The following is a 27,613-nucleotide window of genomic DNA, read 5'->3' on the forward strand; positions in this document are numbered from 1 at the left end:
AGCAGTTGCCACAGTGACAGTTGTCCAGTATAAATATCTTACAACTCTTCTGTTTATCATCTGTTTTCAGGGCAGTTTAAGCTGCTGGAACAAGACCGAGATATTAAGGAGCCAGTGCAGTATTTTAACAGTGTGGAGGAGGTGGCTAAAGCATTTCCTGAACGAGTTTACGTCATGGAGGAAATAACATTCAACGTTAAGGTAGTCCCTGAATAAATATTTATCCCTGTCTAAATGATTAACTGTTACAACCTTTATATACATGGCAAGTGAGCAACGGTGCTGTGTGGGAAGTGTGATTTTTTTTTTTTTATTATTTTTTTTTTTATTTGAGACAAACGAACCTTTAGTGTTCTGCATTCAGTGATGGTGCTCTTCAGGATCTTTTTGCAGTGTTAAATCAACACATTCTCTAAGGGCTCTCCTGTCCTATGGCACTTTGGGGAGCAGTTCTGATGATCCATCCAATAATTAATTTCATTAGGATGCTTCTGCCAGATTTTAAACAAATGTTGTTTGTTGCCCCCTTTCTCCTCCCCCTCCAGCAGTCTGAATTTTGTTGTCTGCTAAGCAGCAGCTGCTCAAATCCCTGTCCAGAAAGCCTTATTCTCAGAGAGCACGCAGGGTGAAATGATGGGGTTGCTTGTCTCAAAATTACAGCAGCTAAATGGCATTGTGAATTAAAAAAAAAAAAAAAAAAACAAACAAAAAAACCAAAAACCAGAAGACACATTTTCCTCTGTGTGCGTGTGTGTGTGTTTGCATGTGCATGCCTCTTGGGCTCATCAAAGGGTCAGCAATCCCATGGGTGTAAGAGGGCTTGCTATCACCAAACACACTGCAGTGCAGTGGCATGAAACAATGAAGACAGAACTTGTTCTTCCTTGTCCTACCTATGTGTGTGACACTATGCAAGGTAGGTCAGCTCTGCCAACAGAGAAGAGTGGTCTTTTGTTCATCTGGTTTGCTTCAGTTGATACGCCACTTAAGACTGGTAGAAGAGTATCCTAGACCTGGGATGCAATGGCACAGATCCATGTGATGTACTCTACAGGGGAAACTGGTTGATACTGCTGGTGCAAAACCGGTATAGAGTTTCCTGGTCCCGTGTGCAATGATGTGGAGTTTTTATAACAACCTTTTAATGGCTTTTTCTCTTTCTTGCACTATAAAGTTGTGGGATACCAGCTAGTCCACAGTTTTTATAGGTGTGAAACAAGATTGCTGTAAGTGCAAGAGCTTATCAGTTAATTCATTTAGCAACACAGACTCATGCCTCGCAAGACAGTGAGTTGTTTTCATTTATGCTCTCTATTAACCTGAACCTATAAAACATGAATGAAGGCTACATGAGAAAGTTGGAACACTTTTGTATGTTTAGGATGTAGTTGGGCAAATCAAGGCAACAAGAAAATTTCATTTCTACCCCAGGAAAATCTATCTTACCTTGGGACTGCCAGCCTTATCCAGTGTTGTGCCATTATTTCTCAGCTGATCAATGACCAGATCAAGAGAGTGGCATAGTAAAATGTGCAGCTTTAATTTTATAGGGAGAAAAGTATTCGTCTGCAGGCTTGTTTAAATGTAAAATGTGTCTTGAGTTTAATATGAGTGTTCTTAAAACTCTTTGTCATATTTAGCAAATGAGAAATAAGCATAGCTTACTGTTAGAGATCAAGTCCATTTTGAAAAGGTATTCTAGTGATACTCCTTAATGTAAATAATAGTAATAATAATCCAGGTTTAACCTAGTTACACAGTTATCTTGGCAGTATTTCTCTTGGCAGTTTTTCCAGTTTCGTAGAAGTCTATTCCAAGATTATCATCTTCCAAAAAATAAATGAACTTAACAGGATTTATTAAAGTGTTTAATAACCCTTTGCATGCAAGAGAATTACGTATGCTAAAATTTTAATATAGGGGAGATCCTGTCAAACTGATTAGAGCAAAGGGAGGAATACTAAGTACAGTTGATTTCTGTCCAATGCAGTGTGCCTGTTTAAATTCAGAAGAGAGTATCAGAAGGTAGCTTATCTGATACAAAAAGAAAAAAAAGATCGTGTGAAGCATTTAAGATGAAAAGGAACTCTGAATTCTGGGAATTCTTTCTTGTTCCAAACACTCAAGTTTTTCATAGATAATTTTTGAAAGAAAGACCCTGTAGAGTTACAAGGTGCCACCAGACAGTTACTGCGTGGTTTTGTCTGTGCTCGTTGAGGTCTGCCTGCATGTGCCATGGTTATGGTTCGACTTGGTGCAAACCTTGCTCCTCCATGTAAATCCTAAGCTGCTCCGGCAGGATTTTACAGCTAGGACTGCCATTCAGCGATTTGCCTTCTTGCTGTGAGAGGCCTTGGGATCTTCTCCAAGGGGGTTACTTTATTTTTACTTCGTATATTAGTTGTTAAAGGGAAAAATAAGCCACCTTATTCTGGGGGAGGCAGGGGACTCCCTTCCTTCCTTCCCCGCAGTTTTGCAGCTAGGCAGGCTTTCTGGGCAGCACACTGAGGCAGGGGGTTTGGGACCTGTGGGATATTTGGAGGAGGGCTGTAACATATGCCATCAAGCAGAGCCAGGAGTGGAAGGTGGAGTCACTTTTCACAGAATGGCAAACAACAATTTTAGATTAAACCAAACTTTTGTAATGACTAAAACTACTTCTGGTAATTTCTATGGATGTACATATGTATCAGTACCATGCTTGTATACCCAGTCAGTTCCCTTAGGTACCCAGTGGCCAGCAGCATCTACAGGAGTAGCAATTTAGAGTGTTCTGGGGAGAAGCTAATTTCACTTGGTTGATAGGTATTTAATCTGTTCCTAATTTAAAATTAGAGGCATTCTGTCTTTTCTTCACTGACCAGTTTTTTTTGTATTAATACTCGGTGCATAATGGCAGAGAATTTTGTTTAGGTTACACTACATTACACTACAAAGATAACAATTTTTTTATTGTCTATGCCAGGAAGAAAAATACTAAGTTGAGCTACCCCAGGGCCCTAGGTTTTGCTGAACCAACAGCAGTAGGTTTGTGCAGTGGGATACTCTGGTCCCATACAGATGGCAGTCCGTACAAATACCTAGGAAGCTATTTACATTAGACTTAAAAACAAAACCAGGAACAAAAACCCCACATCATACCAAGGGCAATTCACAAAAAGTTGTTTTAAAAAACAACAATATTGTCTGATAGATTGGACAAGCCATGAATTCCTGCACTCTCATAAACGGCCCGGTTAGTGTTGTAGGACCTTTCAGATCTTCCAGGATATCATTTTTGTCCTGACAATATCACTTTGTCTCCCAGGAGAGGTTGTGAAGTTGTTTGCAGAGCCTTGCCAGGATGGAGAGGTAGGTTAGGTAACTAACCCTGTGATGAGTCTTTTCTTTCCTAGCAAAGACATTTGGCTGATGTGAACTTTTGATACCCGGTTTGATTATCTTTTTAATGTAATCCTTTTTTCACAGTGGTTTAACTGTGTTGGCCCATAGAGTGTGCATTTTGTCAGAAACAAATATATAGTGACAACTGTACGGGGTTTTTTTTGACAAATGTTAATGCAGCACAGGGAAGCCAAATTGATCTCCTGATTTGGTTCCAATTGTGTTGTGTCCTGGTTTTGGCTGGGACAGAGTTAATTTTTCTTCTTAGTAGCTAGAATAGTGCTGTGTTTTGGATTCAGTATGGGATTTGGTATGAGAAGAATGCTGATAATACACTGATGTTTTCAGTTGTTGCTAAGACATCACAGACTCTTCAACTCCCCATGTCCTGCCCGCGCACAGGTGTACAAGAAGCTGGGAGGGACCAGAGCCAGAGCACCAGACCCAGATTAACCAATGAAATATTCCCTATCATGTAACATCATGCTCAGTATATAAAGGAGGGGTGACCGGGAAGGGGGAGTTCTCTCTCACTTCCAGGCTTGCAGTTGCGGGATCTTGGTATTTCGGGATCACTAGCTGGGAGCGTGCTGAGTGTCAGTTGGCGGGTGGTGAGCAGTTGCATTGTTCGTTACCCATTTGTACTTTCTATTATTTTTATTGTTTTGTTCTATTTCAATTATTAAACTGTTTTTATCTCAACCTACAAGTCTCCGTTTACTGCTCCAATCCTGTTCCCAATCCCCTAGATGGGGGAGGGTGAGCAAGTGGCTGTGTGGCGTTTGGCTGCCGCCCAGGTTTATGCCACGACATGTTGGCTCTGATGAACTTGTCCTGAGCTTCCAAAAAGCACATATTTAGAACACTGTAATCTACACTGGCATTTTTAAATGCTGCAATAGTGACTTTCTTAAAATCAGTCTGTGTGCAGCTTTTAACTCCATAGTTGCAGGCAATTCAGTACCTCACCTTGAGAGAATTAGTGCTTCAGTCCCCTCATCACCCCTGTGGCTTGATGCCAGCTCTATGATTGAGCACCATTGCCTCACAGTGGCTTCATGTGCTGGTCTTCCTGTGCTGGTCTTCCTGACATCCGATGTGAAGAGATGCTTCATGTTAGAGCTTTGTGGTATTACCTGTCACATTTAGAATCATTTTTTGAACACTTTTGTTTCTTTGAGATGTCCTTAAATAACACTGAAGCCAGCTTTTAATGCAGTAATCAGGGCAAAGTCCCTCTTAGCTGAGAGGGAAACGTGTATACCAACATGAAGAGTTGTACTTACTGGTTCTCTGTCTTAGGAGACAGACATTTATAAAATAAAAAATGGGATGCTGTCTTACTGAATTTAATTGACTTCTTTGAAAAAGTTTCTTATTTTTTCTGCTAATAGCTCTTCTGAAGACTGCTTGTTCTATATTAAAATAATCTTTATTCATTTTTGGGGACCTGTAAAAAATAAAATAAAATTTTTAAAAAGTGCTCTCATTGGTCCCTTGGCTTTAATAATAAAAACTGTATGCGGTGACTATGAATCAGAGACATCACAGTTGAAAAGAGCTCTACCAAAAGAAATCCTAACTGTGAATTTTTACTGTGAATGCAATGCTTGCATAAAGACCTAGAAAGTATAACAAGCAATATGAAGCCACAAATCATTTTTATAAGGAGTTCATATGTGTCCAAGTGATTAAAGACTTCTACTTCAAACTATAAAAAATTAGAACAGTTGGAGTCCAAGACAGGATATTGACTCAGGTGTTATCAAAATCTATTTTTCTGAGTTAACCTTTCCTTAAGCAAAAGGAACAATATACTTGAGCTTTCCCGAAAGAATATGTTTCCTAAATAATCGTTCATCACTTTCCTGATGCCTGTCTTCTGCAGTAGATGTAACTGGCTTCTGAATTATTATTGAACTGCAGGAGTCTTAAAACTTAAAACATTACAGTGATTTAACCCATTGCTGTTTTGTCATGTGTTTGACAAGATGTATGTAAGCCTGTAACCTTTCTGGTCAGCATCCTGGCATCAGTAGTGAATGGTCAATATGGATCAACATCTGACAGTCGGGAGGTGAAGGGTAAGTACAGCATGGAGTAGGTTCTGGTTCCGTGGGTCCTCTGCATTAGGAATTTGAATATGTACTAGTGATTTCTAGATGGCTTTGGAGTATAGTGTGACAAGCACTGCCTCTTCCACAGGGCTAGGAGCACTGATTATTCTCATTTATTAACAGAAAGTGAAAACTGGTTGGGAAGGGCAAAAGAGGGACGAGGGAGAAGTAAAACTGCAGGAGTCATTGTTATAATGCATAAAGCATCATTACTATAATGTGTAAAACTGAGAAGGCAACCATGAAGATAAACGCGTTTGGGGAAGAAGTTATTTCAGAATACTCCCAAGGCTAGTAGTTTAATAACTGGAGGAGGCTTTGTGATTATCAGGTAATGACAGCAACTGGAGGTATGATGGTTACTGCTGCATATTGTTGCACTGGAATTGTCTAGTGAAGAATTCCTCGTTTAAATAGAAGATGTGAGGAGAGGGCACACACAAAAAATTAAAACATGAGGCCACAGTCCCAATATGGAGATGTTTGAGGAAAATGTATTGTCCCGCCTTCCTTTCCCCTATCCTTCAACTGGTCTCAGCTTCCTACCAGTTGCAAGGTCTTCACACCTGAAGGTTCAAAACCGAAACTGGCAGAAGTCCCAAAGGAGGCAAGAGCATTGCTCGAGTGCGGACAAAGTAGGAGGAGGGAAGTGAGCTGAAAGTGTGGGGCAGAGTAGAGCCACACTGGGACTCGAGTCCGCCCTCCCGGGTATGTTATGAAGCTGAATGAAGGCTTCTCGGGTGCTTTCTGCCATCTGCAGCATTACCTGTTTTCCAGAATTACAAGGAGATACTAAGAGCTTCCCATAAAAATGTATCACTATTTCTCCATCAGTCTGTGTTCTGGACTAGCTTAACTCTGGCCCTCTGAGATAGTGCATTGCTGTCTTCTCTCTGTCATATACCAGTGATATGCCATGTCACGTGCGTGGGCTGGGACATGTCAGTGGCAGATCCAAGTGTCTGAAATAGCAAAAGGCTCTGCTACACCTCGCCAGTGATTTTGTAGTGGGAAGCAGAGGGTGCACAGGGCACACTCAGAGCAGGGGTGTGAAGGAGCACAGGGGTGCTTGCAGGTGCAGATCCTGTTGGGTCAGTGCTGGAAGCTTAGAGGGTAGAGGGAGTTGAGTCTGGTGTGGTGTTACCCATTCTGCCTTTTAGGAATAATTTATGATATGCGCTTTCTCCCAGATCATGTTGTCTTTAAGCATACTATTTGGTGTGAATCAAATCTGCTCTGAGGGGCTGCTGTGATTGACTGATTCCCTGTGAAGTTCACCAAAGGCAAGCACCTGGGATGCCGTAAGCCCTGCAACAAGCAGATGAGCTAGCAAGTGGCTCTGTGGAAAGAGTCTGAGGGGTGCCTGGTGGACGGTAGTGGTGGTGTGGCAAAGGTGGCCAGCAGCATATTGGGCTGAATTAGCAAAAGTGTAGCCAGCTGGTTGAGGTTGGTGATTATTCCTCACCCTTTGGCACTTGTGATGCTACAGCTGTAGTATTGCTTCCAGTTTTGGAAACGACTGTTTTCCAATAGCACACTAATCAAGAAAGACACTGACATGTGGGAGTGAGTGCAGTATACCAAGATGGTCAGGGGGCTGTAGCAAACTCCATATTAAGAGAGGCAGGGAGCACTGGGTTTGTCCAGCCTTAAGAGGGCTGATGGGACCTAGTGGGGGGATATAACAAAGACTGACAGACTCATCTGAGGTGTCTGGGGGGAGGACAAGAGGCAACAGGCATGAGTTAGAACACGAGATTTCTGCTCTAATATAAGAAAAAAAAATTATAATGAGATTGGCTGAACACAAAAAGAGGTTGCCCAGAGAAAATGTGGATTCTCCATCTTCAGAGAGACTAAAAATTTAACTGGACGTGACCTTGAGCAAGCTGCTGAGCTGCACCTGCTTTGAGGACCAGGTTGGACTTGATGACTCTAAGGGTCCTGCCCAGCCTGGAGGATTCTACAGGCCTCACATGATGTCCTGTGCTAAAGTCCATGGCCCTATTTGCTGATGTTTTTGTAAGTTTTGTGGCCACTGATAAAGTGAAATATTTGAGTGAACAAGACAGCAAGTTTGATTTTCATAGGTCATTGCTACAGGGACAAAGTAAAGGTCATTTAGCTATGTAATCTGAAAAACAAAAACTTAGAGATATCTGTGCTTGAGTTTCTAGATTATTTTAGAGTGATTGGTCTGTATTGTATTTGTTGCTAATGTCCTGAAACACATATTTACCTACGACGTATGCTTCATAGATGTTAACTACCATGTGGTAATGAATGAATTAACCTAACACAAGAAGAGAGGAGTTCCCTTTCTTGACTTTCAGAATTTAAATATTAAAATATACTTAGCTTGCTGAGGTGTACCAGCAGCCTTAACTCCACCATAGGAGGGTTTAATGGATACGGATAAAGTTGTGCAGTCTTGGACTTTCAATTTTACTTTCTGATATTTTTTTTTATTACAGTTTTGGACAGCAGCTGTTACCTTATATTTTTGTTCAGAAGGAAGAGTGCAGAAGAGTAGTTTTCTCGGAGTGCCAAACTAGAACTGCAGCATGACTTTTCTTCTAGCACAGTAAAATTCAGCCTTATTTCACCTATTATTATCCTGTGACTGTATGTAAAAAAAAAAAAAGAGAACATTTTTCAAATTTTTGAATTGAGAATAATTTTGTCTTCAAATATGCCTGTTGAATCTAAAAATCCATTGTTATCTGGCTGGTTGAAATGGATGCCATTAATAAGCAGCTGCTTTGTGAGACCTTAGTTGTGAAGCTTGGCCAGTTACCTCTGTGGTTTCACATCTGACCCACCGTTTCCTTGTACAGTGGCTTGTTTGTTTGTGAATCACCAGGGAACTGTGAGTTGGCCGAGCAGCAGCTCCCACAGCCGTAGGTTGTGACACCTCCCTCGCTCCGGCTGGTGTCCCGCAGGAAGCAAGAAAAAGCTGTAACTGTACCATCTCAAGTTAAAATATCTGACAGTGTAGCTGATGTTGTCAAAAGAAGCCATTTGTGGGGACTTGTCGAAGCTAGAAACTGATATTCTTACAGAATGTGTCCTCTCAGAAAGAGAAGTGGGGATTGAACGGTACATGCACAGAACCTTGTGTGTCCTCAGCCCTTATCAGCTCCACTGAAGGTAGGGCTACATGGCTGCAGCCCAAAAGCAGTGCTCTGTGGTGGTTTTGAGGAGAAACCAGCAATGAGTGTCACACTGGTGTTACCAGCAAAAAAGACGAGTGCTTTCCTTTCATGTCATGGTGTTTCAAAATGCTGTCTGGCCAGTGGTGTGAACTGTGAATGGGTATTGCGTACCATAAATCCTAGTAGCTTCCTGGATTAGACCAATTAGTGTTTGTTTAGATAATTCAGGGCTTGAATGACTTCCTCTCCGGAAACCCAGAGACTGAAGTGCTAAGGCGGCACACCTCGGCTGAGCTGCCCTTGCGTTTGCTCTGACAGGTTTGCAGAATATAATCACAACTTTACAAATACAGGTGAATTACAGATCACGTTTTACAAGAGGAAGTGTTATTCACAGCACTTCTCAGTTATTAACTGATTGGAATTACAGCCTTGATTTCATGCAGTGGCTATTCTGTGATGATACCCAAGTTTGAAGCCTGAAATTTGAGCTTCACACAGCTCCATGATGTCTTTAGGTGTTGTGGAGGTGGGGAAGTGATACACAATATGTTTTCATTTGCAATTTTTTTAGTACGCTCAATATTTCCAGATAAAATGGTCTATAATGAGTCAGTAGTGTTTATTTGATGCACTTTCCTTTATGAGTAAGTATCTGCTGCTGCTGAGGAGGAGCTGGATAGGTTCTGTTAGGTCCCTGAAAAGGGCTTTTCACATTAAACCACTCAAATACGGAGCAGAGTGATCTTGTCTATAAAGAGTTATTCCAGTCTTAAGGAAATAACTTCAGGAACAAATGAGCCTTGGACATCTGGTTTGCCTTTTTTTTTTTTTCTTTCCAGTCCAATTTCCATACTAGAAAAGCACACACATGGCTGTGCATATGTTGTTTAATCTCTTAAATTGCAATTATGATCAAAAAATGAGGAAGGAAGTCTATGACTAGGAGAGCAAAGCAGAAGGGGAGTTAGGCATATAGAATAGACCAATATTCTTAACTTCTCCTTCAGGGAGTAGATATCATCTGTCATTCCTCCTAGCCTGGAAGAGATTATATCAAAGGGATATGGTTCATCCATAATGATGAGATCACCTTTTCTGCTCCACAGAGAGCTGAAAATGGTGAAAGAAGAAGTTTGCATCCCTCGAGACCCTGGCAAATAAGTTTTAGCAAACAGCAAAAACAAGGGGGTGGGGAAGAAGATACCCAAGGGAATCCAGACATGCTCTGTCATAGCTGTATGACACAAGTGACTGTTTGAATTGCTGGGATACGTGGATTTGTCCTTTGTTTAAAAATGGGTTATGTTTGTTCTCATGACTTCTTTGACAGTTTCAGGTGGCTGTTTCCACTCAAGTAAGATGCAGGAATGTGCAGAACAATAAAAAAAGATTACTTGGCGAGCTTCAGGTTAAACACCTTGTGCTTGACTGCTCAGCTGTTCAAATAAAGTTAGTTAGGTTTCTCCCAATATATAGTCTTGTAAGTTTAGTCTCAATAGGGTTGTTATGTTTTGAAGTATTATCTTCAGTGGGGGAAAAACATATTTTTTATTATTATTTTTCAGGTGGCTTCAGGTGAATGCAATGAAGACACTGAGGTTTACAACATTACCCTTAGTACGGGGGATGAGCTCACTTTAATGGGGCAAGCAGAAATTCTTTATGCAAAATCTTCTAAGGAGAAGTCACGACTCAACACCATCTTCAAAAAAATCGGGAAACTTAATTCAATTAGTAAGCTAGGCAGAGGCAAAATGCCCTGCCTCATCTGCATGAACCACAGGACCAACGAAAGCATCAGTCTCCCATTCCAGTGTAAGGGCAAGTTCAGCACCCGCAGCCCACTGGAGGTGCAGATGCAAGAAGGTGAGCACACGATTCGCAATATAGTAGAAAAAACCAGGCTGCCCGTTAATGTGACTGTTCCGAGTCCTACACCAAGAAACCCTTATGACCTGCATTTTATCCGTGAAGGGCACAGGTACAAGTTCGTCAACATTCAAACCAAGACTGTGGTGGTTTGTTGTGTGCTTCGTGGCAACAAAATTATTCCCATGCATTTTCCTTTGCACTTGACGCTTCCAAAATTTACTCTACCTGACAGTTTGGTGAAGGGGGAGCTGTGGCACGAATCCCTCATCCAGCATTGGTTTAATATATGCCAGGAACAGTTTGACATAGATGAGTATTCCCGTGCCGTGAGAGATGTGAAAACTGACTGGAACGAAGACTGCAAGAGCCCAAAGAAGAGCCGATGCACAGGGCATAGCCATGTGCCCAACTCCCTCAGCTACGCGCGGGACGAGCTTACACAGTCCTTCCACCGGCTTTCGGTGTGCGTCTATGGGAACAACTTGCATGGGAATAGCGAAGTGAACCTCCATGGCTGCAGGGACTTGTGTAATGAGTGGGCCCTGTTCTCTCATGATGCTCTTCAGTACCAGGAGTCTGGTGACAGTAGCAGCGATTATCTTTTTCCTGAAGTTAGTGAAGAATCGATGTTTCTGCCTACAAAGCCAGAACTTCCTTACGAAGAGCTGTGGTTGGACCAAGGGTCTGGAAAGGCTGGCGACCAGCCTCTCACTCGCTCACTAAGTGAGAAGAACAAATGTGACAACTACAGAGGGTCTTTCCGATCAAAGTGTGGTACCACATCTCTTCCTGTGCCTGCGACTGTCGGAGCAACCACAAAGTCTTCAGATGTTTCCCTACCTCCACCTCCAGTGCCTCCCAAATCAGAAGCAGTAAGTCTAGGTTATTTATCTTGGTTTGTTTCTTTTTTTAGCTGGTAAAGAGTGTGCTTTTTTTAGGAAGACTTGGGGAGAGGGGGGGGGTGTCACATGGAGGGCAAGGAAATGGTGAGACGTTGTGAGATGTGTAACTTCAACTAGTTTCCTACCCAAGTGTAAGTCACGTTCTAAAAATCACCAGAGTATATTTAATATAACTGATCTAGTAGCTTAATCCTGATACTTTCAGGTGATATTTATTGGGTGCTGTTGCTCCCACAAACGAAGTCTAAATTGCTAGGTCACTTCCTCCCCTGGATTTTCACATGTCTCCTCCACGTGGCCTCCATGTTTTCTCATATTTTCTGTGGCCAAAGCATGTGGGGCATGACCCCACTTTGGAACTGCATCAGATCACCTGAGCGTGTGCATCTTCAATAAACAGGCCCTGATAATGAGAACAGCTAGAATTTTTATGGATTTGAAATGTTTGTTCATGAGAGATTGTCTTCTCTGTTACGAGTCTATGGTAGATTTTGAAGAATATTAAATGTCATTGACCTCGAGGAAACTTTATCAAACTAGACCTGAACTAATAGCTCTGTACTGCTTAATGAAAGAAAACACGTTTAAATAGGAACTCTGCAGAGTTGATAAATGAGCCTTCTAGAGGACACCATTTTAAACAGAACATGTTTCCTATCCTAGGGTTTCTGATGAAAACTCATGGGAGAAATCACTTCTCCAAACCATGAAATATTATGGAGACTTCAGAGGCAAAAAATACAAATATGTTTTATCAGCAGGAGTTTATGTGGACTGTGTGGAAAATCCAACCATTACATGGTCTCTTGACATAGTCCTGAACATTTTTTAAAAAAAAAAAAAACATGAAAGAAAAAAGAAAACTTCCCCAAGAAAGAGTGTCTAGGAATCTTTGGCAAAATCTAAATGATACATACTTATGTCACATGAATCTTGACAGATATTATAATTTAACAAACTAGTTTTGCAGGGTTTTTTCTGGAATTTAAATAAAGTATTGTTCCATTTTCAAGTCCAATTATATTTTCAACAGCATGGCTGCGCTGTAAGCTGCAACTAATCTGAGACCAAACCATGGTGATCCCATCCCTTTCCTTTTGCCATCTAACAGTCCAGCAGTGTTGGCCATAGCCTTTCCATCATGAGCCAGGTCACAATCTGGTTGAAAGCTAAGTTGTACTTATTTGTGCTGGGTTAGCCTGCAGTGGATTGCCATGGGCATCCCCCTGGCCAAGCTGCTCGGCTGCTGGGGTGTGCAATGAGGAGAGGGGGAGGAGAAAGCCTGTGCAGGCACGAAATCACAACTGCAGCCCTTTGATCGTGCCGCCAGAACTTCCCCAAAAAACATCTTCAGCAGCTTCAGCAAGGAGAGGAAGGTCAGGGCATTAAGTCGCCTTAGCTAAGAGTGTTTACATGTAATATCTAAGTGCAGGAACCTGGGAGCACTTGCCTTCGAGGTCAGGTATGCACCGACGCTTTGTCCAGACGCCTTTGGACAAGTGCCCAGCAGCACCATATCGGGATGAGGTTCCCTGGCAGCCTACGCTGATGTAAACCGGCATGGGGCTGGTCCCACCCTCCTCCTCCTCCTCCTCCTTTCCCAGCCACATGGTCCTGGCTCCTCTTTTGTGCTGGCTCTGGCACTCCTGCGCCTGGGCAGGCAGCCAGGTCTGGATCTGGAAAATGATTAGTTTCCTGCTGATTTCTGTGAGCTGAACTGTTTCAGCACAGGGTCAAAGGATCGCCAGAATCAGCGCCGGGGAGCGGGCGGGAGGGCAGCTGCCCCTGCAGCGGGGTGAGGGCAGCCCTCCTGGCAGGGGGATGCCAGCCCCCTGGGTCATGGGATACTGGGAGAGCTGTGGAGCACCTGCACAGCATCACTGTGGACCCTGACACTTGAGGAAGCCTCATGGCACAGCGACTCCCTTCTGGGGGCAGCAGGGTGGTGTTTGGAATAGATACGTATGTTGCCTTTTAAGGTAATTTTGAAAAGTGTGTGATTTTTGTCACGTGTGTCTTATGTTACTGAGGTAATGTGTGAGTGCTGTCCGCAATTCTGGTATTGCTTTCTAGCCATGTAGGAGAAATAACTTCTGCTACGGATACTGACTTGAATTTAGAAGTGGACAGGGGGTGTAACCCTGTAAAAAGTAAAACAAAATAAAAAACCTACATCTTCATAGATTATAACAATTTAGACTCTGTTTTGTGGCTTCTTGGAACAGCTTTGAAATGAGTATCAGTGACCTACTGAATTCGTCAGTGGGCTGGGGCCAAGATGTTTGCATGGTTTCCACGTAGGGTATTTATAGAATAAGTAGATCTCAGGAGCTGCTTATGAACATGCGGTTTAGTCATCACTCCCTCTAGAATGGTATTCCATAGAGTTTCTGTATAATGGTTGGCTGGCAATTGTATTTTTGCATGCACTAAATTTAAAGTGTGTGTACAGGAGCTCTTTGCAGGAGAGAAAAGGACATTTGGGGATTTCAGAAGCTGTTCTGGTTTTCTTCTCTCAGACAGGATGAAGCATTATGATATATCATGTGTATTTTCTGAATACCTTTCAGAAATCAAAGTAGCATGAAGACAGAAGGGGAGGCAAATGACCTCTGAATTAAGGCCTGTAAATTAGAAATTGCTTCAGTCCTCAAACACTAATTTTCCTAAAATCAGAGGCTGTTTTCCTGATTGATTTAAAGCATGTCCCCGACGGAGTGTGCTGGAAGTTCAGGCTCCTGTCAGCAAGGAGGGTTGAACTGCTTTGTATTACTCTTGCGATCACGCCAGTGACTGGGTGGGTTTTATCCAGGCGGCCTCGGAAGCGGTCACTGTGACAGGCGCCTGTGATGCCCAGGTTCAGGAGTGACACCCCAGGGCCCAGGGGGTGCTGGCAGGTCTTGGGCTGGCACCAAGGAAAAGGAGCAGAGGTCTTAAAATACACCTCACACCATCAGAAGGGGGTCACCATCCCTGGGTCACAGGTAAGAGTGTTGGAGCATGGGAGGGCTCAGACAGTAACAACTAGAAGTCCCGGGATGTGCAGTGCAAATGCACTTTATCTGTATCTGGCAGTCACGTGGCCTCTAGTGCTTTTGGGCAAAAGAGTATTTCCTACTAACAGCAGCAGCCATCGAGGTGACTGTCATGTCTCACCATGGATGTTCCCCTCCTCTCACGCGTTTATTTCATTGCTATTCACTTGAACCAAGTGAGGGTAGCTTTCCTCTGAAGTTTCCCCTTGCTCTTGTCACTTTAATCTGCAAAATATCTCCTTTTTATTCCTCTGCTGGGTTTCCCAAGGGCTGTGTCTGGCAGCGGTAATTGCCGTCTTGTGACAGGGACCAACTGGGACTGCAAACCAGTATTATTTACGTCCTTGTTCTGATCTGCAATCTAGGTCAGCAAGGGAGCCTGGCATAGTTTGTTATGCCAGCACCACTGAATGCCAGAAGTCTTCCCAGGAAAGAGTCCCTTTAACCCCTTGACCATTGCTGTGCTCCAAGAGCTCCCCTGAATGGTCTCTCTAACCCCACGGGTGTATATTCAATAGCATGCAGTATTAACTTTGCCTAGTCTGACTTGGAGAGAAAAAAAAAAATGAAGTCCATAGGCATCCTTGGGGCACAGCACTAAAATGGTTGAGGAGTTTTAGGCCTGAATTCAATAACAAACATGAATAAAATTGATTCTTTTTTTTTTTCTTGAAAGAGCAAATAAGAACCCTTAGAGCAAGATTTATTTCAGTGTTTTGTGCTGTCGGGCATTTCCTGTAATTTTGACTTGTTTTGAATTAGGGAAAAAATGTACTACAGTGTCCTAGTCCCCAATTTTCCATTTCACAAAAGTACTAAATGGGTTGTTGCATTTTGAAAGCACAAAGTGGATTGCAAAAGGTTCCACATTTATTTTGTTTTTAAATAAATGAAATCATTTTAATTGCTAATTATGTGTTGTGGAACTGCTAAGATAACTTTTAGTTCTGCAGTGTTGTTAAATTTAAAAATAAACTATAACTTTCAAACACAGAATTTCCTTTTTCTGGTGCATCTAAGACAGTTTCAAGACAAGGAGAATGTAGAAGTCTCCTCCTGCCCAGGGGGAGGTGGTGAGTCCTTAAAAAATCCTGCCTGGCAGCCTAATTCTCAGTAGCCTTGCTCACCTCTAGCCATACTAAATAAAGTTGCTCTCCCAAATATGTACTGATGAGATTAAGGTCTTAATTCCATTTTTTCAGTGGGGATGGATCCAGGTACTTTGCTCCTACCTAGGCAGACCAAACTAATTTTTAGATAACCAGTGCTACAGTCATATGTTTTAAGCTGCAGAGTTGGCTGGCTGCAAAAAGTAGACCTGTTGGCTGGGTGCATTATTTGAACTGGCTCTTCTGCCCACACTTTCAACCTGTAGGTATTGTAGTTAACCTTATCCTGGACTGCTTTGGCAGCTACAGAAGGACTGAAGTTTCAGATTTGAATCCCAGCATCTGGTAAATATGAGATACATGTACTATTCCTGGGGGAGGAAGGCTGGGAATTATCCTCGAGCTGGATGGCTGAGTAGTAAGTCAGGAAACATCAAAGTCTGTTGAGATCTTTTCATTACGTAAGCTCGGTTTATTGCATCTAAATAAACAACACTAATGAAGTTTAAGCCTAATGAATTGCTCCTTACAAAATGTAAAATATCTGGAACAGTCTGATTTTGTGTGTTACTGGAAGGTTCTTTTACATTGTTTCATTGCTGTTACTTTGTTAATGAGTAGATATCAAACTACTGAAAAGCACCCTAAAAAAGGTTGCTAGCAGCTCTACTGGTAGCAAGGCGTTCTTTTGGACTGCTTTGACAGCCACATATTGTTGCAAATGTATATACTTAGCATCATTTTTCTCTTCTCCTCCCTTTTTAATTATTTCCTTTCACAGAATAAGGCAGAACCAGATGTGTTTCATCTGGCTGAGAGTGCTGTTGCCCAGACTTTCTCGCTGTTTACTTACATGTTCTTCTTTTGTACAGGTAAAAGAGGAATGCAGGCTCCTGAATGCTCCCCCGGTCCCACCACGGAGTTCAAAACCGTCGTCCACCAGTCCTTCCATCCCTCCTCGTACAGTCAAATCCGCACGACAGCAGACCCGCTCTCCTAGCCCTACTCTGTCCTACTACTCTTCGGGACTTCACAACATGTATGTGTTTGAGCTGTGAGAGCTCCATGCTAGAACTTTTTGAGGAAGTTAAATTTAGCAGTATTTTTTTTTGAAGGCACTTGTTTGTAAAGGCATGGTACTGTGTCAGAGTTGCTGACTTTTTGTGAAATGGGCTAACCTGTCAAGTTATTTTTAAAAACTCAAGGGCGGGCAAAGCTCCAGCAGAAACTATGTTTTACTAGATAGGACATAGCAGTATATATTAAATATGTGTGCACATTTCTATAGGTAATCTAACTGTAAGGTGGCACTGGCTATCTAAATGGAAAATCCCGTACAGTTCTGTATAATTCTTGAAAGACTTGAATCTTCAAACCAGAACATCTCAAAAGCTAGCTTTCAGGTGGGATTTCAGTGCTACATGCGTGCAGTGCAGCCAGCTCTGGTAAGTGGGTGCACAAAAGGGGTGTGCTAATCTAGAAATATGTTGTACCAATTATATGGGAACCTACGGGGTGGGTGTGATGGAGAGCAGAGAGGCCAGCAGACACCACCGAGTGCAAAGCGAGGTGTAGCGGAAGGAAGCCAGACAGCTTCCAGATCGAACCCACTTCAGCACAAACCTAACCCACAAACTGGAAAATCCACTCAGCCTAGTTGAAAGTTGACAGTGAATTTTGAATTATGTAGCTGCATACCTTTTCCTAACAATGCAGTGTTCTTCCTTTGGCTTTAGAAAGTGTATACACCTTTTGAATTCTCACCTCCTTTTTGCCTTGAATGTCTTGTTGCCATTATTTTTGGTGTCTCTTCAATGACAAGATACTACCTGTCTGGGTATTACAAATTGATCTGAAACGCCACTGAAATCATTTCAGCCTAGATGCAATTGGTATAATAACTTATGCTGGAAGTGCCTTTCTAAGCCATACTGCACATTTGCAGCTTAGTGTTGTGTATCTGGCAATGATCACTCTAGATCAAGGCTGCTCGTTTGTTTTTATGAAAGCCTGTTGGGTAGTTCTGTTAAGGTCTTCTCCACAGGAGGCTGAGCACAAGACCTCCCAGCATTTGGGGCCCACCAAATGCTGCTTTCTTTCTTTGTAGCTAAGAGTACATCTGCCTCCCAAGAAATCAGGAAAACAGTGAAAAGTGAAGTTTCTCAGGAATGCAAGTTTTTGCCTTGAACCTCACAATATTTGCATGAAATTCATCTCCAGCTTGGGTCCAGACCAGATATCTCTATTTTGGTAGAACTGACCTAGTGCTGCAGAGGAAGCTGCTAGAAAATTGGCAATGTGTGGAGTAGCCAGATTGCTAGTGAAGTTGCTTTTCAAGTCTTGCCATTTTTATCAATGATCTTACCTTCTGGATCGTGAATGGATGCAACCAATATTTTAAACACAAACAAAACCAATGTGATTTGTTCTTATCTGCCTATAAAAATGCCTGATTTGAGGTGTATTTGAGATTTCTCTTGCATCCTTTGGCACTGTGTCCCAGTGAGTTAATTTTGGTGGAGGATGAATAAGGAAGCACTTGGAAAATGTTACTTTATCAGTTTTCATTAATTCCGTTAACCTTTTAAATCATTAAATGTTCCCATTTCTAATATTGAATTAGAGAACAGAAACAGGATCAATCAATTTTAATTCCTCTGTATGGTTAGTTGTTGACAATGACTCACTGACTGTCTTCTCTGAATTGAGCAGCCCCATGTCTTGGTTTGTGAAAAATGTTTTGCACCATGTATTTTACACAAGTTGGCCTTTAAGCAGCCAGAAATGACCAGTTGACAGTGTATCCTTGTTAAGGGGCAGAAAAGCATTTCTGCTATTGTAAACATCCAACTGCTTTAACTGGCAGGCTTGTATTAGTGACATAAACAGGAGAAAAGAAGAGTTTGGACGGCATGGAGTGGAGACCAAGGGGTGGTTAGATAGAGGGGGAACTGCATCTGTTGGGGATGAGTTTTATAACTAATTTTCCAGTGATATAGATTAGAGCTGCTTTTAGGCATCTGTACTTTGTGTTTGAGCTGGGCAAGTCCAGGTTGGCTTCCTCTCTGACTCATGGGGAACTAATTTTGTGTCAGTCCATTCAAAACTATACTGGTTTTTTGAAAGCTGCTGCCCTCCTCAAGCAGTTTTCGCTGAGCTGTCACAGAATGGCTACTGAGTGTCTTTCTTGAGTAGGTAGTTTCCAGGAGAGAGAGGTAAATAATTAAAACAATTTTTCAACTGTTTGTTTCTGTCTGTTGTGTTAAGTAAGGATTTTATAAATCTGCTAAGTGTTTTTTTCCAGTGTTCTGGCTTAATCGACCAGAATTCCAAAGATCAACCCAATCCTCGGACTTTCTTTTAGAAAGTTGCATAAAAGCAGCAAACATTTGCTTTTGATAACAGATTGCATGCTTTTGTTGGCATCTCTGTCTCTAGGGAGCCCCTGGATATAAACCACCAGTTTGCTCAGGCTGAGCTTAGTTTACCACCTGGAAGTAGGTCAGGGTAACTTTCTTTAGGTGCCTTTGAAAAACAAGTGTTTCTCGCCATAGGTTTTTAAGGATATGAACACACAAGTTACCGTGGGGTAAGCTTAAAACCTGATACTTCAACACATACAGCTAGGTCTGTTTAACCTTCCAAGTAAAACTCTTCCTTTGGCCATAAGCAGTAACTTATTCAGTGTTACTGTGCTGTGCACTGGTCCAGCTTTTGCACCGGTGACCAGTGGGGAAGGATCCTGTGCACATCCAAGTAGTGCTGTAATGTTGGCTCCGAAAGGGGTTTTTGTCATCTCTTATGTCAGTCAAGCTTGGGTCTAGTGCAGTGGTGACCTGCCACTGTTATGAGCTTTTGCATATCATGATGCATCTGTGGTATATAAATATAAAATACAGGATTAGAACATCTTCTGGTATATGTGAGGCTGTTACTTTTCCATGGTGGTGTCCCTCAGGAATTTGACAGTGGAAAAACTGAGTATTTGGGAGATGACACAGAACTGAATTGAGACATTTACCTTTTTATGAGCTTGAAAAACCGAGACGTGAGGCTTTTGGGTGTATCAGCATCTTGTCAGGCTTGTCGAAGGAGTAAGAGAAGTTTCAATGCATTATTCAAACGTGTTGTTAATTCGAATCTTAAAAGTTCTGCCAGAAGAAAGAAGATCCTTTCCTTGTGACAGCCACCCTCTGACTCTATCAGATAATTTATGAATTTATTCAAATACCACGTTTTTTTGTACTAACGTCATCCTTTCTGCTTTGTTCCTTAAGCAGTGTCACAGAGAGCGACAACACCAACCCAACCGAGAGCACACCTGTTTCCTGCTACCCTTGTAACATGATGAAAACTGAATCCAAAGAGTCTGAGAGCATGATGCCTTTGGGAAGCCCCTCAACTGAAGCTCTGCCTTCAAGGTTATCTTGGCCAAACCATTTTTCAGGAACTGCTGAAGGCCTGAATAGGAGTGATTTCCTGCTCGATCCAAGCAGGAGCTACAGTTACCCCAGACAGAAGACTCCAGGTACGCCAAAGAGAAACTGTCCAGCACCTTTGACTTTTGACTTCGATGGGTGTGAGCTCCCAGCGGGGTACTCCCCGCTGACCCCAGCAGAGTTCACAAACACCATCTCTAGCTGTCCAAAGTCGGCAAGTTACTCTCTAGACTGCACTGATGAGAAAACGCTGGGAGTCAGCAATGCAAAGCAGAGCCATTCGTGTCCTGCCTTACCTCCTCGGGCGCCGAAGTCAAGTGAAGACAAAACAGTTACAGACATGTGTCCCTTGCCACTGAAAATAGATGGTGCCGAAGAGGAGTCGAAAACTGGTTCTCCAGACCTCTTGGAAGATCAGTATCTTGTTAAAAAGGGCGTGCAGGATACGTTCTCTGTGTCTTATCCCTTCTCATCTCCCCTCCACCTGCAGTTAGCACCAAGATCTTGTGGGGATGGCTCTCCCTGGCAGCCACCCACAGACCTTTCTGGACTCTCCATAGAGGAAGTGTCTAAATCGCTGAGGTTTATTGGTCTGTCAGAAGATGTCATATCGTTTTTTGTTACAGAGAAGATTGATGGTAATTTACTGGTTCAGCTTACGGAAGAAATACTGTCAGAAGACTTTAAGCTAAGCAAATTGCAGGTTAAGAAAATACTACAGTTCATTAATGGCTGGCGGCCCAAGATGTGATGCTGACTAGTTATTAGTGAAACTGTAGGAGGTGTGCTCAGTGCACTTCAGCTAATACATCACTTCCTGTTTTTTGCACTAAAAAGTCCTTCCTGTAAATAGTAGTAGAAAAATTCTTACTATGCAGATAAACATTTTTGAGTGGTGAATGGAATTTTTTTTTTAATGTCAATAATAAAGGTAGAGAATCTGCAGAGGTGTGCCTTGTGCATCCCTGAACATTCAACAGCTGCTAAAAACTGGACACTAAGGGAACTTTTACTCTGTAGTCTGTTAAGACTTAGCCGTATTTATTACTGAACAATTTGATGCTGAAAGACACACACCAATCCAGTTTACAGTTTTGTGTTAACTGCAAAAAAAATGTATTTCTTATGGGATTATTTCTGTTCAAATAATATTTGGCAACATGCTGTGACTTTTCTTCCATTTCTGTTAACGAAAAGCATGTTCAGATACACAAAAACATTGTTTTGACACTACATCTGAAAATGTTAAGAACTGCTGTGAAGTGCCACTAATACACTATTCTTGCAGCGTGTTTTTATTAACAATATCTTCCTGACTACCTGTAATGTGGATACATTTTCCATGTTACTTTGAGCAAAAAGAGTTAAATGTTTTTAAAACAAGAGTCTTGCTTAGCTCATTGCCCAGAGGGAAGGGAGAAGGGGGTTTTTCCTACTGAGCCACTCTGCCCTCGCCAATTAAAAGTTTATGACCTGCAGATTTCAAAAGTTGCTTTTGTAGTCAGATGGCTGGAGTAAGTAGCATGGCTTCTGGTTGTGCAGCTTTCTCATGGGAAAGGCAGTTCAGTGCACAGACTTCCCTCGGCAGACCCTGCCTGCCACAGTAGCCTGCTAGCACAGCCCTTGCTGTAGCCTTGCTTTGGCGAAAGACAACCCCTGATGTTTCCTCTGCTGCTGTTAACAATCATCTGAAAATGCGCTCTATGCGCTATCCTATTCCTGTGGTCGGATCTGTGTGGGAAGGTGATAGTACTCCTGTAGGATGCCTTTGAAATAAAGCATTAGCAAGGTGGGAAGGAACAGCAGCAGCACATGGCATGCTGGTAAGAAGGGGCCAAGTGAGGGTTTGGGCCATGCCTTGGGAAATGCTTGTGATGTTTAAGTTCACCTGTCTTGTTTGCAGTGGGCTAGGAGGGTGTGGGTGTCAGAGTGGGAGAGACTGTAGCATCATAAGATGTGTTATTTCAGTTACCCAGCTGCAAAAACTCACTGCAATAGATGTCATACAGAAGTAGCAGTCAAAAGGGAGCATAGAGATGGAAAGGGGGTGTTAGGCTGCCTCTGGAGACCCTTCAAATTTAACTGCACAGAAGGCCAGAAATAGGATTAACTTCTGATAGTCTGTTGCTGATTTCCAGTGCTTGGCAGAACTCCGAAATGTGTCCAAATAACCCTGGGATCTCTTGCCTTTGTAGTACTGAATGCAAGGATTTGCAGAGATCCTCAGAAAACAAGTCTGTAGTTTCCATCCTCAGCAAGAGTGTGTGCCTGGGATCCTCAGGTGGTCAGAGCCAGGGATGCTGGAGCAGCTTCACTTTAACCTGCTGCTGAGCAGAGCCCTGACCATCACCTGTTTTTCTTACCATTTTGAAGGGTAAAGAATCTCTCTCTCCATTGTAGGGCACATAGTGGGAACATCAAGAGAAAACTGAGAGGAGAGACAAAAATGGGAGACTGGTTTTGCCTGTTTTTTCAACCCTATTGAGTCATTAAAAAGAATTTATTTGCAAATGGAGTTTCTGTTGCCTGGGCAAATTTCATGTGATGTCTCCATGCCAAGCATCATTTGTCTTGCAGTAATGCAAACCACCAGTTTCCAACCAGAGAGCAAAGCCCAACTGATGTGGGTATTAGAAAGCAGTGAGCCAAAAAATATCCCAGTAGAAAAACCCCAAGAGTTCGTAATCCTACTCTTTTTCTTAATGTATTGACTTTTAGCAACAGATCAATAGCTTTTTAATTAGCGTCCTAAAATATTTTAGCTGCAAGTAAGACTAAATCAAATTCAAGTACTGTTCAGATGTGTATGCTTGTTGGTAGGCACATGCAAGTAGAAGTCAACTGCATTTTAACCCTCACTATGTCAAATGAGTGTTCAAATTTGAAAGGGCCAAATTTTAAATGTCAGGTACCTGTCTTTGATTTCCTTGGCTTATTAATTCCAGGTAAAAAAAGTAAAATATACCTCTGTTAAAAAAGAGGAGATTGCAGTCTTGGTAATATTAACATTAAATATTTTGAATGCCCCTAGGATATTAACATCCCTGAGAAAATAGTGTTCTTTGACTGTGGATGGATATGTATTTTGTTATCTGTGCTTACCTGCTTGGAATGTTTTTTCTTGCAAGCAGCCTGGTGGAATTTGCATTAACATCACATGAGCATAGACCAAAATACAACTGGCCTGTTGAAAGTCACAGAAACGTGCAATGATTTCAGAATCAGATCCTGTGTGCGAAAGCACAGCTAAAACCTCTAATTGCAAACCTTGCTATTGATATCCTTCCAGTCACCTTGTTCTGGTTTGACACTTCTTATTTTTGTGCATAATGTGTTAGCATTTGACCTTTTCTTTAGCCCTTAGCTGCTCATCACCTTAATTTTCCAAGCCTTTTACAGTGATTTAGATGTTCCTAACCTTTGTGTTATGTGAATTACATGACTGTGGCGTTGAGCCACCTGCTGTGATGCCCAAGCTGAACTGAAGTGTCTGTGCTGGTGAAAGCAGCAGAGACATGAGCAAACTGGGCAGCTGGAGTGTGGTGGCTTGGCCCCACCACCACCGTGTAGTGTAGGTGGCCAGGCTATGGCAGCACTGATGCCTGGGGATCTAACTTATTTGCTTTCCTCTTGAGCTTAGCTGCTGTAGAGTTAGAGGGTCAGGACTGTCCTCAGTGCTGCAGAAGGCAGTCTGAACAGGGCAGACCGATATGAACGTGTCGGTCTCACAGGAAGTCCCTGTCAATAAAGGGATGGTGGCATCTTTGAAATGGGGCAGGAACAGAGGAGTCCTTCAGGCCTTAGCAGAGAACCACGCAGTCTCTTTAGAAGGATAGGATGTAAAACCTGGTGACTTAAATCTGTAAAAGGTTACAAAATGCTGCACTGCTTACTGTAATTTGAGATGGAGAGTTACTTTAATGTTCCCACTGTGATTAGGAAGTAGCTGAAAGCTCTGGGGAATATCCCCATGATACAAACTTTTTACTATCTGGTGTGAATAGGAGAAGACAGCACTCAGCATTTGATAGGACTCGCAAATGGAGCAGCACCAGGGCATGGGCACTCTCTCATGGGAGTCCCTTGCAGCTGAACTGTTGATGTGGACTCTTGCCTGGTTTGGTGCAACCCAACCAGCCTGTGCAATGGGTGATCCCAGACAGCTCCCAAGGATGTTAACAACAAGTGAAACCAGCCTGGTTTGGGAGGGTAGTGGAGTTCAACCATGTTGATGAAAGTTGTGTCAGCTGTCCTTGGGGCCTGAGAGCAGGCTCTGGGCAATTTTGTCTACTAACAGAGATGTAGCCATTGACTTCAGACAACACACATCATGCCAGAGTGGCCCTAAAATCTCTTACTTTTTGGAGGCAGCCTACTAAAATAGGTCAGTCCTAACCTTGGCTTTCTTTCCTCAGTTTAAATAAATGTAAAACCTCTGGTGCTTATTTACTTATTGGTGTCTGAAGTTGTGTGTTATCCTCAGTGGTTTTGTTTGTCTGGGGGTTTTGGTGGCAAAAAAACTGGCATGTCATTCTGCATGGAGCTGTCTCTTTGTCCTGCACTAGGAAACACATCCTTTCTATGCAACAGTCTCATGGCGGTGCTAGGACTGATGCTGTCTTTAGCGGTGAAAGCTGGATTCTGGCATGGGGTCTTTTCTGGAGGTGGACACAGAATTGGCCATGGGAGGGACAGGGAGGAAACTCGAGGGGAAATGCTGGTTTCCTTTAAACATTGTGCCTAGGATTAAGATTCTTTGTATTACTGCCTGGCTGGCTAACCAAAGCTGTATTGAAATCAACTCAAAGTGCATATTTGCATTCATATTCTTGCCATATTGTAAAAATTGCCTACAGCTAGAAACTTAGAAAACATTTGGTCCATCCAAAATTAGAAGGAAAATGTATTTTGAAGTGTTCTTTGCAGCTAGAAGCAAGGGTTTGAAGTAACTGTATTACACATGTTTTTTTCCAATACAACAGTTTTACTTGCCACTTTAATGGACTTTATTCCACAACAACAGCTTCAAGAGAAACAGCGTAAATAGCAATGCTGTCTCAAAACCTACCATGTTTCAAATCTGTCTATAAATACTTGAAGTGTTTTCTTCTATGTTTTCTTCTTGAATCAACTCCTTGATTGTCTCCCCACTAAATAAAGTGTGCTGGCACCAGCTACTTGCGTGATGCACAGTGGAGTGCCTGCCTGCAAACAGGTCAGCAAAGTCCTGCCTGCAGGCCAGGGAGGGGTTACACCACGCTACTTAAATGCTGAACACCAGCCCTACGTGAAAGCTCTCCTGGCTCTTCTTTTTGATGCTCTGAAGTTGCAACATTCCCATGTACAGGCTAGAAGGTACGAATGAAATCTTAATCGAAGTGAGGGATCATCCTTTTTATTTGCAGTACTAGGGATGGCAGGGCAGTAGGGAGATACAGACCCCTTGTTGAGATCTAGCAATAAATGACTCTTCCTTTGTTATGTCTTAAACTCCTGATAGTCCAGGAGTTGTTCAGACTTTACCATTTCTGTGCGTAATAACCAAATTTTCAGTGTGAAAATATGCAGAGTGATTCTCTTGACTTGGACAATCTTCTGAATTATATTAAGAATATCTGTTAGTTCTTAGCTCTTTAGATTCACTTTGGGTAGGTCAAAAAGTAACACTTGGGAAAAAAAAAAGAGAAAGCCCCAAAACTTTGGCTTAGTATATTTCCGTTATAAAACGAAGCATGGTTTTTGTGGAATTCTGTGCTGTTTTGGGCTTTTGTGTGAAAGGCTGAAGGCGAATTATTATTTAAACCAGGTGCAAATAAATATCCCTGTAATGTATATGAACAAATTTAAACTGTGTAAGTATATAAACTGTATATTAAAGACACTATTTTCATGATATTTCAAATGTGTACAGAATTTGTTGTACTAAATCAGTTGGGTTGCATGTATTATATAAAATGGTTGGTTTTCATTTTGTAATTTCACTGATTTATCCTCTTGCTCATCTCAGTATAATTCAGAAATAAGCACTTCTCAAATAGTGAATTCACAAAGTAAGATTGGGATAATTGAGAGGAGCAATCAGTCTTTTGCATTTAACCTCTCAAGACACATTACTTTTCCCTGTCTTGTAATTTCACTTGATCCTCTTCAGCAAGAGTATCAAACTGTGTGTTCCCCAAAGAATTTGTTGCCAGACAGCTTTTCTGTCTCCAGCAGACATTCACCTAAAACGTTATTTCCCAAGCCCTCAGCCTATTATCTTTGCTTTAGAGAAATGTATTCTATTATAATTTGGATATGCTTTTAAGTGCAAGACCATGCATGAGTATTTCTACTCTGCAAAAAGTCTCTGAAGCATTTATTGAGTAGGGAGAAAATTAGAGACAAAACAATGCTGTGCTCTAGGTTGCCTGTATGCCTTTCCTCTGATATTGGCAATAGGGGGAAATATCAGCTCTGTAACCATTCATGTCATGCAGGTAAGTTGCTGTTGTGCCAAATTCCCCTTGGGCTGAAGCTTCGTTTGCTGATACTAGGCCAAAAGAAAGTTTACTGCAACACAGCAGTAGTTGTGGAGTGTTTTATGAAGGGGCTCATTAATATATGTTTATGAGAAATAAAGCAGGGCAGAATTTGCCGAAGTGGCTGCCATTGGGTTTGAGAGAGATGGGGTTTACTTGCCTCCAACCCTCACATCCGAGAGAGGGAAGAAGCATGTCTGGAGGCAGGATGTGCATCGTGGCGTCGGGGAACAGGGAGAAGCAGAATTGCATTCACAAGTGAAGAACAATCTCATTCACCATGAGGAGGACTGTCTAGGGCACATCTCTGCTCTGTGCTCCAAAGAGGGGAAAGGAAAGTATTTAATTTTTTGAATACTCCAGTTGGTTGTCTCCAGGCTGAGCAAAAGGGTCTGTGGGAAAGCATTTGATGCATGAAGGGGAAGGGAAGGGCTGTAGCCCAGGTCAAAATGTGACTATCTCCCTATCAGGGAAGTGCTGTTCTCAGGCAGGTGTTTTCTCTTTATGTGTATTATAGTAGTCATTGAGCCTGACATTGAGTCTGACTCTAGTCACCATGGCTACCTCTAAATACGAGTAAGGAATACAAGCAGGGGAGAGAACTGAAAACACAGCTCTTTTGTCTTTGGGAAGTTCAAGCTTAATGCTCGTAGACTTGATGCTTCTCTTGGTGTGATACATTCACTAATTAGAGCTCCCTTAGACCTATTAGGTGTGCATATACTCTCTTCTCCTCGCTGGGCTTTCTGTCCTTAAGTCAAGTTGCTATGGGTTTCAGGATATTGAGAGCCTGACATCCTGTCTCATGACGCAGGCGACTAATCACTGAAGTCCTTCATTGCAGTAGACTCTGCTAGCTCAGGTCGTCACTAGCTTGGGGCACTCTACACCACGCTCTGTTGCCCAGGTATAAACATGCTTTATGTCACCAGATACACACGTCATATGCAGCCACTTTCTCCTCTGCACAGGGTGAACAAAAGCTGCAAACCTGGGTGAAGCTCTCCCATTCTCCCTTTGTTCCATGCTGTGAGCAGATGATGGGATTTGCCATCACAGAATGAACAGAAAATCTG

The 27,613-nt window shown here is 42.3% G+C and overlaps 1 protein-coding gene across 2 annotated transcripts in view; it reads left to right on the top strand.

Moving 5' to 3' along the window:
* Positions 1-25,911, top strand: part of GAREM1 (GRB2 associated regulator of MAPK1 subtype 1) — a 104,575-nt gene extending 78,664 nt beyond the window's left edge. The window contains exons 3-6 of one of the 2 annotated variants that reach the window (XM_074820050.1): positions 71-201; positions 10,225-11,403; positions 16,450-16,616; positions 19,855-25,911. In XM_074820050.1, coding sequence (XP_074676151.1) covers positions 71-201; positions 10,225-11,403; positions 16,450-16,616; positions 19,855-20,767 — 2,390 coding nt within the window. In that variant the 3' untranslated portion in view covers positions 20,768-25,911. The remainder of the gene's footprint in view (positions 1-70; positions 202-10,224; positions 11,404-16,449; positions 16,617-19,854) is intronic. The other variant, XM_074820060.1, reaches the window with a different exon arrangement.
* The last annotated feature ends 1,702 nt before the right edge of the window (positions 25,912-27,613 follow it).

This window comes from Strix aluco, chromosome 1, assembly GCF_031877795.1.
Source record: "Strix aluco isolate bStrAlu1 chromosome 1, bStrAlu1.hap1, whole genome shotgun sequence".
Lineage (NCBI taxonomy): Eukaryota > Metazoa > Chordata > Aves > Strigiformes > Strigidae > Strix > Strix aluco.